Genomic DNA, 12281 nt, shown 5'->3' on the forward strand with positions numbered 1-12281 from the left:
GAAGAAGAAGAAAAGCCTTCCTCTCGAAGAAGAAAAGGGAGGAACTCTCTTCCGAAATAAGAAGAAAGTTTCTATTGGAAAGAAAGAGAGAAACACGATGAAGTAGAAGAAGAATCGCCTACAGCTCGATACGAGGCGAAGATAAAACCAAGAAGAGGCCAACTGGTCGACGTAAATGCGATTTAACGGGGATTCGTAGGCAGCTCGTTGTTCCAAGCTACAATGCCGCGCAATTTCTCGTAATTGATCGGTGGAACGGCGTAAATGGCGTGATCTATGGTTTTGGAAGGAGAACTGACGCTCATCGTCGACTCGCGAATCGATTAAACGCGGCTGTTTTGCCCGGCGCACGTCTGATTTCACGCGCCATAATGAACGTGCCTCGCGAAGGGTTTGGCAACGTATCTTCGACTCGTCGCTGTGGCTACTTCGGAGTTTCTTCGTGTAATGACACAGTGTACAATATTGTAGAAACTCGTAGCACGGTGTTATCGATTTCTCTGCTTTTCGTTCATTTTCATGAAAATGTGGTATCTTGAGACAATTACCTACTTAATTACATTTTCTATTATTTGCTTCAAAACTGGCAATATCAAGCAATTTTAAAGGACATTTTACCAGACATGAAAGTTTCATTGAAATTGAAACCTTCGAGTGAAAATATTATTGAGATATGTATAATTTTGTGTGCTGGACTGGATTAAACGCGTAGTAGAGATACTTGTGTGTGGGTGTCAGTGTGTGGAGATATGTGTGTGCGTGGCGTCTCGAAAACAGATGAACGTAAACTGTTCAGTCGGTTAACAGTCGGGTATGGAAGAAAGTGCTGAGACGCGTGCAAGCGTGTATCGATGAATATCTTAGAAATCGTCCATAAAATAAATAATATTAATTCCAAGTGTAGATTTAGTGTTCCTGTAACATTATTTCGGCTATCAAGATCCACAATTCTCAACAAATATAATCTGGCGTTAGATTTCCTCTTGGTACGAAGTAATCGAGGCTGATGGAAGCTGTTAAAGAAGATCGCTCGAGAATCTACGCTTCGTAGAATTTTACGGACGAATGTCTTACACGATTCTCATTCCTATTCAACCTGCCAGTCTCTGCCATATCTCTGGTGCGCGTCAGTTACCAGAAACCACCCGTCCTTATTGGTTTGGCCAAATTAGCAGAAGGAGGCCCGTGATCGTCGCAAAAACTCGTATCTTCATTCGTTTGAAGAACAACCGGGCCAGTCGAGCGTGGTTGCCAGGGTAGTTAATCAACGAACGAGGACGATGCATTAGCCGCTAGGTATAATTACGAAATTTGTCAAAGAACGTTGGTCCGCGCGGGTCTCGGCACGACCAAAGGAAAGAACAAAGGGCAAGATAGGAGGAAGACACAGCGGCATTGACAAAAGGGCGGAGGGGTCATAGGTCGTATCGTGGATATGAAATTCCTGCATTATCAAGGTCAAACGTTGGGGAACGTGACTTTTAGCGGGGCTGTTAGCCACGTCACGCACGACTGGCCATGATAACCGACGACACTGGATGTTCTCGGAAGCATCAGTCTTGGTACAATGTCCACCAGGCACCCGGAGGAAAAGATGCACGAGGAAAGAAAGAAAGGAAGAAAGAGAGTCCGCTTTCTCGTGCAGACCACGTCGGGCAAAAAACGATTAAGCCGGCTATTGACATTCCGGAGCGCAAGGCGGAACGCGCGGCAGATATCGTTTGATATCGTAAAATAAATCGAGCTTAAGTGATATCGGGCACCGAGACCGTTCTTTCTGTCTCACGTCGTTGCAAGGTACCATTCCATGATTCGATCCCGGAACTGGAATTCAACGGGAACGAATTTCGACGATCAACTCCCATAGGTTTTTCTCCTCGCTTTTGCTTCCAAGCTTCATCTCGCTTCTCTTGCTTTTTGTTCCTTTTGCCCTATCGTCGCCGCGTGCAACGCTAACGCTCGTAATTCGTTCTATTCGATTTTATCTGACTGTTGGATAATTATTTACACTGGTTAATCGACGATTTCACGTGTAATTACGTTTTAATTTTCAATCGTCGCGTTCGACTCGATTTCGACGAGTTTCGTGGCGGCTGGTTATGTCGGCTCGCGACTTCCACAACCGCTTGTCCGACTGTTGAATTATTGGGAGAACGATCGCGTCCTAGGATCGAACGACGAGGCTGCTGCAGCTCTATGAGGACGGCACTACCACCAGTCATGCGTACAACTTTTCCCGTTCAATTATTCGGAAACGTTAGTTTCTGTTCTCGTGATGTTCTCAATTTTACCAACCAGACAGGTAATTAGAATGGTAAAAGACAAGCGACTTAGTTTCATCAATTTATTTATTACGCACAGATGATAAGAAAATCGTAAATTCCAAGAACGTTGCAGAAAGTAATACGTGTGTTTGTACTTTCTCCCCCAGTTTCAATCTATCGACGATGTCAGCATCCGTAAAAGAAACTTTAAGCGCAAGTGAAAGAACAAAACTAAAATACATAAATATAGTGGGCAATATCTGTAGGCATAATTCCTTTAAGAAAAATTATCTCTCGATCAAAAATTAAAGGAATCTTACCCAAAATTTTCTATAATATTACCATCAGCTTTCTCATTATATTTATCCATGTATTTTAAAGCGTCAAATTCGCTAAACTTCCATAATCATGCTAAAGCAATATATCAAAGAATATCTCCATTCTTCCAACGAAAGCGTTATACATATTTTCCCCAACTAATCACAGCATCCCACGGACCGCGCCAAAGGGGCGCATTAACCGAAACCTGCTCCAGAATCTCCTTATTACTCTTTTTAGCGACACTCACCTGTTATCTACCTGGAGCCATCCGGTATATCCTTAACGAGGAGCCAGCGTTGAAACCGAATACACCCGCGTACGTCAGAAGCCCGAAAATATCGTGTGTCCCTCTCGATCGACCAATCGCCTCGCAACCATCTCCCATTCCACCACAGAATCCTCGTACCAGCTAAAAGGAGCTTTTTACGTTTGCGGACCGCGCGGCGTGATGGCGGAATGCAAGGAGCATCCAGACGGCGTTACACTTGCTGTATGGTGGTTTCCGATCAGCTCCTTGTGTCTTGTGGCAGCATGTGCAACGAAGAAACAGCGAAAAAGGTAGGAACGATCGTATCAGCGAAACGAGTAACCGTTTCAACAAGGGGTAGGGATAGAAAGAGAGTGGAACGAGGAGAGAAGAAAAAAAGAGCGAAAAGAGGAACAGAAAGTTTCGCTACACCGTCGGCTGAGATATTACCGCCCGTAGAATCCATTATGCCAGGCAGCGAATCGTTTTCGTGCTTTTTCTTCGACAGACTCGTTCGACTTTATCGGCCTATCGGCTTCTAGAAATAGAGCGACGCCGTTTCACGGGTTTTTTGCCTGACTGTCGGTTCGATCGAGTTCCAGGTAGAGACTCGCGAGGAGACGAAGGGACTCTGAAAAGTAACGGATATTTATCGAATGGATCCGTATATTCGGTTGTTTACCAAAGGGAGCATAGCTTGGCTAGGGTGTTTGAATATGCAGGGTGGTTATAACCGTGAGGATAGATTTATGGAAATTGGATCAGCAGGAGGTGGAAGACTCTTCTAGCCGAGTTATCTAGGAATAGGTGAACCTTCCCTGCGGCGCTGAATTGCTTGTGGATTCCTCGGTTTTTAATTTGTTCGACGAGTAATTTGAATGAAAAGCTGATTTACCGTAGCCTCGTTCGTTGGTGCGAGTTATTGCGGTAAAATATTGATACTGCTCGAGTGCCTCGTTAGCATTTAGAGGAGATTTACCTGTTTCACGATCGTACCCCATATCATGAATTTAACACTGTCAAAATGACCAATTCGTAATTTTTCATTGAAATTTTGTGGATTTAATGGAATGCCTCGTACGTGTATTATAGCCATCGGTAATTATGACGTCAACTTTTTCTGTCGCTTAAATTCTCTGTCAGCATGCGTTTTGGAGTTAGGCTTAGGTTTTTTATATCGTTATGAATCGCTTTCTTGTTCTTGGGAGTCATACGGATCGACATTACACGATTCAAGATTTATGTCTAATATTTCGTAGAAACGTTATAATTTTAAAAGTCTAAACAATTTTTCGTAAAATACATTTTCAACGAGAGCTTGCTTTCTTTTTTGCCTTCTATTATGTATTTTACTTTAAATCGCTTTGGTATACATTTTATCAGAATACACCAGAGTACTGTTACGAAGCTCAACTCGTTCCGGCTGAACAACTACACAGTTCCGTTGCAAACATCTCCGGACCAATCCTACGAACCAAATCAAACTGCATCAAAGATCATCCGATCGATATCCAGTCTATCGGGAAAGGAACTGGAGCAATCTCGTCTTCCCACATGCAGAAGGTATCGATTTCCGTGTCCAGCGGAAGTATGTCACAGCGATAAAGCATGCGTCGCGCGCGAGCCCACCAAAACTCTAGGGCACTCGACGATAAGACCGTCTATGGCGTGGGTGCGTCGAATTGAAGTCTTAAATCGCGCAACTTCACGACCGTGACGGAATCGACGCTGTAAATAGGAAAACTGCAAAACTCAAGCTGTCCATCGCGGTGAAACGAGCCTGCCGACTAATGTTGCACGCTTATCGGCGCTGATTCTACTTTGACAAGCGCGGAGGATCGCGTTCCAGCTCGCGTAACTACAAACCGCTCCTTTTCTCTTTCCTCTTCTTCCTTTTATCTGCAACACATTGTTGCTTGTCGACGTTACAGGTATCACGGAGAAGACGGTTTTAGTCTCGTCGAAAGAGGCGAGAAGTCTCTCGCCGGTTAGGCGAGCAGTGATTGCTGGCGGTTTATCGAGGCTGCATCGGCCGTTTCGAAAAATGAGAGGTTGTAATGGAAGAGGAGCGTGAACAGATGTGATCAATTGGTTGCGAGATAGATGGTCGGCGTTCGTGGTGTTTTTTTTTAATTGGCAGATCGAGGGTTTAAGTAGACTGTGATCGGTGAGGTGAATAGGCAAATTGACTCTGATAGATTGCGCGCACCGATCACAGAACCGTGAATAGTCGGCCGATTTCAAGACAAATTTAAACAAAGTTAAGCGTCCGAGCTTTATCGAATAAATGGGTTAAATCGTTAATCGCCAACTATTCGATAAATCTAATGAGATTACGGGGATGGCAGTACGCGCGTAGTCCACTTTTCCGCGAGGAATTTCCGCATCCGCCGTGTATCAAAGGGATTTTTGAAGCGCTTCGTTCCCGCGGGAATGCCTCGAATCGTTGGTAATACGCGAATTTCGAGAAACGCTCTGATAAATACGTCGATCGATGGGGTTCTCGAATCGTGTCAGCCTCGACAGAGAGAAAGAGAGAGAGAGAGATTGAGAGGGAGGGAAAGGGACAGGTCATGGAACATCGAGGGGCCGGAAATTACTAGATACCTTGGAGCCGCTAATGTTTATCGTAATACCCCCATTTTCTCGGTGGGTGCTTATTTTTTTCACCTCTCCACCCGCGTGTGTTCTCTACCTCCGCAAGAGAGTGGAACGATCCGGGTTGGTTCGGTCGTTACGATACGCCGGCTGGCAAATATGAATTATTAAATTTGGACAAAGGTTCACGCCTCGACCGATGTATACGAAGCACCGAGTGGTCTGCAATAAGACAACCGAATGCAGCCAGACTCCCTGTAATCAAGCGCAATCACGGCGACTGCTTATTTACACCTCCTGGGACCAGTGAAAGCTGCGTGCAACGAGCCACCACGATGGGACTCGTCTGCAAAAATCGTAAACACCGTGTAGAAGCGGACGAGGCACAAGAAGAGTTCCGGCCACGACTCTAACCGCCGCCGGACGAATTACTTTTTAGCCGTGCAACGGATCGGTATCCGACGCCCGTCGTTGGATCTCGTCGACCGGCAAAAGGGGAAGAACGTCCCGATCACCGGGTTTCGTGTTAGACGGGGAATCGAGGTTGGTGGAAAATTGCAAACTCTTGCTGAGTGCCGGTGTCCGATGGTGCGCGATTTATAGTTTGCGATACTATGGAGCATTAGAAAGTTGAAGAACGAAAGCATACGCACGGTGGTGGATCGAGAAGATAAGGAAGGTCGAAGATTAATTTTTGAATTGTAGGAAAGTTGAGCCGATCATGAAAATTTTCTTCCTTCCATTTCGTCTTGAACTTCGATGGCAATTTTCAAAGTACATGTCTGTTGGTGGATGAAGAGGAGGGTTTAATTTCTGAATTCTTTGAAAGCCAAGTGAACCGTGAAAATTTCCTTGTTTCGACTTGGACTTCAACGTGGATGTTGGAAAGTAACTTTCGTATTCTTATCTCCGTTGTTCCTCTTCTTTCTGCCTGTTCCTCCCTGATGCCTTTAATTTCGACGTATGCTGGTTGCATTTATGATTCGCCACGATGCGCCGTGCCACAACCTCGAACAAGAAACCAACCGGTTTTTGAAACAAAGAAACGACCGGTGTCGCAAGGGCACGAACCACACACCGTTGTGTCTCGTCGTTAGCCGAACAATGGTTGGGCTGCGCGCCGATTCAATGAATCGGTCCTTACGTGTTAATCGAGATTTACATCGTAACCGCGTAATAATACGCTTCGTTCTTGAATGGAGCGTAGTTGATGCCTCTCCGGTTTCAATGATACCTTCGTAGAGGAACTCTCTCTTTCTCTCTAGCCCGGACTTATGGACTTTGAAGATATTTTTAGTGAAATATAAAACGCTTCGATTCGAAGGTGAAGATATTCTTAAATTCCATGAAATCTTTTAACATCAAGTTCTTCGATGTTGATATCAAAATTCACATAATAATAATAATAATAATCCTATAAAATAGTTTTGTAAACCTTAAAATTCTATATCCAAATAGGCTCGAAATTCGATAGGAAGCGACGCGTCATTTACACGAAACAAACCTTTCTATATTCACGCGAGAAGACCGCGCCAGACGATGAAGTTCGTTTCAGACAGAAGTGTATGTACGTATACGTCGATTTGGTAGTTCAGCCGCGATCACGAGCAGACACGGCCGACACGAAACATTTGTATCCGCGAATTACAAACTTTTAAATTGCTCGGATAGACGTGTAGGGTCGGACTTGTCCGTGTAATCCGTTCGACCTGTCGAAGATCGGTTAGTTGTTAGACGAGAAAAGGGGGAAAAAGTAGAAAAAGCTTGGCTTTCTCGGAGGAACCAGTCAGTCCTAGTAGTCGGCCAATCTGTCTGTCCCTGGCCCGGAACAAATTTTTTTTCTTGCTCTTCTTCAACCCCTAACCCGATCTCTCTCCGGTGAACCGCAAACTTTTCTATATCCGGTTCGATGGAGTACTCTTTGGCTCGATATTCCTTCCTTGGCGTTCGATTGAAATCAATTATACGTACGCCGCTGTGGCCAACTCTTATACCGATCCTTCTTTCACCGCTACCACTTCCTTTCGGTTGGTAACCATGAAATATTCATTTGTTTGCTCTGCTGCAGAGAGCATCGCGCGATGCAAGGAAACAACGCCAGATACAAATTGATATATTTACGATTTCATTGTAATACGGAAAGGAAACGTCGGAATTAGTTGGCAGAACATTTGCATTTTTAGTCTTTTAATACTTTCCAGGGTGGACGCAATTCTTGGTACAATTAGCGTGCGGAAGATTTTACGGTTTCAAGGGAGTTGAAACGATGAAACGACTCTTCGCCATAAAAAGCTTCGTTCTATCCTCAACGCAATCAAATATAAAATATAAATCTGACCTATCTTCAAGTTATTTTTCCAAGAACCGAATTCTTCAGCAGAAACTTGCTCTATTCGCTTATTTTGAATCGTGGAATTTTTCATGCCCAGTTTCAACCACGATCATCCGGTTTACTGTCCATAATTTCCAAAGTAATTACAAGAGTACGTAAAAGGATTTCAAGTAATCACGTTGCAACAGTGTGAAACGGTAGTCACTACACGATAAAGTGTAACATTAGTTTCGTTTGACCAACGAAGAACCTGAAGCATTAAAGTGTTCGCTGAAACCTTACAAAATTTCCACTAAAACCATGAAATGCCAGTACAATAATCTTCGACGCAGCAGCAGCTCTTCAGCTCTTCCTCGAAAATTCACGCAGAGGAAACTTACGTGTTTCCCGCGAGCAATAACCGTTCCCTACGTCACGAAGTTTGTCGGAGGGTGGTGGCCCTTGCTGCAGAGCAATAATTATTCGCGAAAGGAGGGGGCGGAATTCGCGAATCGAGCTCATAACTCAGACAGTTTGAACGGAGCAGTCGGGCAGAAGTCGTGTCTTGGAGCCCCCCGCGGAAAGTTGCAGATCTCCGGGCTTCCGGAAGTTCCAACTCCCCGAGTGACGTGCCCCGTCTGCCACGAGTCCCGGTTCTACCTGGCGCTGCGTTGTTTGCCCAAGACGTTTACAACGTGCCATGCGGTCGATCCGTTCGTCGACAAACAGCGCCGCGATAACGACGTCGACGATATATTGCTAATAGCGGATTCCGAGTTCCCAGGCGGATCAACGACCGGAGATTAATTTTAATGCCCGTTATCCGCGGCACCGATTTATGCGCTTCCTGTTTCTCCTTTTTGCTCCAACTTTCGGTATTTTCGGACACCAGGAGAATGAAAAGAATTGGTTTAAATATTAGACATGGAAGGTAGTTGCGCAACTATAGCAATACGCCGGAATTATATTTGCCAGAGCATGATCCGTTAAAGATAAGGATAAGATTTGCGAACTGCTGATCAAACAGGGATGATATGCAAAAGGATAGTTTGGCGATAGAAACTTTATACCTCGGTGAAAGTTATAGTTTTTAGTAATCATTTAAGCTGTAGTTAAGTCTCTTATACGAGCCTTGCACAGGCCAAAGTGGTTAATTCCACTTGCTGAGATTTTGGAAATTTTGGAAGTTTTAATGAAAAGCACTCGATCGATGCTTATCGATATTAAATTATGTAACTTGGTAAGTTTTCTCTAATTGTTGTTTCGTACTGCTCATAGATACCGCATTTATCGTAACCTTACTTCCGTTTCCTTCTTCTACGCTAGCTACTTTCCAATTGTCGATTGTTTAACCTTTCAAACAATTAGGAGAGAAGTCGCAGCATCTCGAACGGAACCCATTTATCTACTCGGTATAACAATCTAGACCCGAAATCATAAAGTTCTAGGTCCCGATTCACGCACGGGGTATCCCGCGCCGATAGCGAAATCCAGCGACTTAGTCCAGCTCGGGCATCGCAAAGACCTTAATCTCCGCAAAGTGAAAACTAATTTCCCGGCAGGCGATAAATCCGGCGTGACATCGGTGGAATTTTTGCGGTCGCGCCACGTTCCAACGATTACGTAACGACGAATCGATTTCGGCTCGAATGGAGGGATAATCGGGGCAGCCGTGGGGCTGGGATTAATTATTGAGAAGCAAAAGGTCGGCTGCTGGAAGGCGGTTCGCCGGTAGTCAGCAGTTCGTGAGCCATGGCACGCCACGTTGCTGGACCGATCTGCAACGCTCGCAGTTCCCCGCTCAGGTGCAATTAAATCCAAGAGATTCCAGGTTGGATGTGCTAGTCTCGATGACGAAACCCAAATATGCGCCATGTCGCGTCGATCCAACGCGAGGAACGGGAACACGAAACTGGGGATACGAGGTCGAGCGTGCGGGGATCGAACACGACTCTCGTGACGTTGGTCGACGAATTTCGGTTCTCGTTCGAGACGCCTACGCGACGAGACGGATAGACGTGTTCGCGCGACGACGACGCGTTCTTTGAAGTACCTTGTTATTCCTCCTTATTTGCGCATTCGTTTGTTCGCGTTTTCGAAGACTTTAGATTTATTGGAGAGCTTGTTGGAACGGAATTTACTGGAAAATTGTTGGATGACGAGACCTGCCGCATCGCATGACAAGGCTGCTGGAGATTTGAATGTGGAACTTTATTGAAAAATATAGCGGAGGCTTGTATCGATAGTTGAAAATGCCATCGTCTTTCTATCGCGAATGGTACGGGCAATTTTATCGAAAAGTGTATAAAACGTTTCTATTGAGAGTTCAAAATGTTTACTGTCGTCTTCCTCGTATCGCAACATTTTTCTACCATTCACAGTAATTTTCTTCCTGTCTCCGAGAAACAAAAATTTGAAACTAGTATAGGCAAGTTTATTGAAAGATATTCAGAACGTTTCTATCCAGGGAACAAAATATTGACATCTTTCCACCGCAATTTTCTTTTACTACTTAAACAAATTTTTCTTCCGTAGCAAAGAATCGAAGGCTGTATCTCTTTCAAATCACTCTACATATTTTGTTCACAACTTTGTAACTGAGGATTTACTACGGTAAGAGAACGAAGTCATCTTGAAGCATCGCGTCGTCAGACGGGAACACGGCTATTAAATCGGCCCATTGTCTAGGTGAATATGCGAGCCGATTAATTACGGCAGCGTGATGCGATGGCGGTGCAACGTTGACATTTTCTGAAAGTAATCCGAGCCAAGCGCTGCGTAATGATCGGCGTGGAGGAATTTACGACCAGACAGGATAATAACTTTGCCCTGGTTACGATGAAGGTTCACAAAACTATCGGCGATCACTTGCATCCGCCAGTATCCGTAAAAAGAAAAAATGGAAAACTTTGGTTAGTCATAATTATGATGATGAATTTTTACGATAATTAATAGATATTTTCTCACAAAAACAGTTTTGATATTTAAATTGAACGGTTGTAAAATAGAAAAATTCCAAACGATCGTAATTCTAATCGTGTTATTTCAACGATTGTCAATTAGTTTTTCTACCACAAAAAGAACTTTGATATTTCATTTGGACAATTTTAATCTAGAATACAGTTGTAAAACAGAAAAGCTCGTGGTTCTAATCGTGAATTTTAATGATTGTCAATAGATGTTCTTTAGTAAAAAGTTCTTTAATATTTAATTTGAACAGTTGCGCACTTTCAACGTGGAATAACGAGATTTGCTCGCGAAGTGTCGGAATTACAGAGTCGAGGATACGTTTCGCGAGGTAGATTCGTGATTAATTACGTTGAAACGATAGGAATTAGATAATTGAAATTGACTTTAGCTGCTCGCCGGTTAAAAGCAATTACAGAATACTCGAAACGCGTCGTTTAAATATTTGTTTCGGAGCGCGCCGGTGGAAGCGCTACGTGCAAGCGAAGATTCCCCTCGTCGAATTATGAAGATTACACGGAAACGACGCTCCGTTTCCGGAAACCGTGTGCCCCGCGATTGAAACGTTCACGCGAAGTCGGCGCGCCAAGTAATAATTTTCTGCATACTTTAACGGAATACCAGGTTTTAGAGGTTCGGTATTAGAGGAGTCAGAATTTCTATGGGAACCGCGGAAAATGGGATACTGTGCGTGAAATTGTTCCTGTTATCAAAACCACAGAATTCGAAACTATACTAGAAACGATCAAGATCGAATTGGATTTATGAAAATTACCATCAACTGCCATTCTGCGTTTCCACATCGCTTTCAAACACTATTTCACGAAATAGTTAGTTCGATAATCGAAAAGATACCAGAATTTCTTCAAACCGAATCTTCCTTCAAATTCAGTTCATTGCGTTTAGAAATCGTTTCCAATCGACATTTATTTCAGGGCATAGTCGGTTTAAGAAGTATTAGAATTGAAGAAATTTTATAATTTTTTACAAATTCAAAGGTAAAATACCTAAAATACTCGTTAGAATATTTAGTTGGTGAAAGAAATGTTTGTCCAAGTTCTATGTCTTTGCTTGTGTTCGTAAAGATATAAATCTGCATAAAGATTTGCAGTCTATTAACGAGATACAATATCTACGCGTTTAGTTCCCGTTTCTCAAATTGATTTTTCATCGCGCGTAAAAATTATCGTAGTTGCATGTACCTTTGCTTAACTTTGAAAAACTTTGGAAAACATTCACTATAGACGCGTTCCGTATGAAAAGCGCCGCGAGAGTTGGCAACCATACAGCGTATAAAGTATTCGGGCTGTACAATACGCGAAATCCGATCGAATCGACGAAGGAGAGACACGTCCGACGGTATTTTATACGGCAAGACGATAACGTTCAGGTGGAAAAATATTTTAGCGAATCTAGCCAGCAGATCCACGCCACTTCGATCTCTACCTTGAATATTAATTCGGTGGTCGATTTATTCGAAGATCGATATCGAGCTGAGCGAAATCGCTTCTCGAAATCTAAGCGTTTTAGTTTCTAGCCGCCATCGATTCTTTACGGATTTTCTTTTTTCTTA

General features: G+C 43.7%; 1 protein-coding gene across 3 annotated transcripts in view; it reads left to right on the forward strand.

The window, feature by feature from the left end:
- LOC126866422 (uncharacterized) overlaps positions 1-12281 on the forward strand; it is a 211985-nt gene that overhangs the window by 74862 nt on the left and 124842 nt on the right. For all 3 annotated transcript variants that reach the window (XM_050619986.1, XM_050619988.1, XM_050619987.1), the window contains exon 3: positions 3020-3143. In XM_050619986.1, the coding sequence (XP_050475943.1) occupies positions 3042-3143 (102 nt within the window). In that variant the 5' untranslated portion in view covers positions 3020-3041. The remainder of the gene's footprint in view (positions 1-3019; positions 3144-12281) is intronic.

This window comes from Bombus huntii, chromosome 6 (assembly GCF_024542735.1).
Source record: "Bombus huntii isolate Logan2020A chromosome 6, iyBomHunt1.1, whole genome shotgun sequence".
Classification (NCBI taxonomy): Eukaryota; Metazoa; Arthropoda; class Insecta; order Hymenoptera; family Apidae; genus Bombus; species Bombus huntii.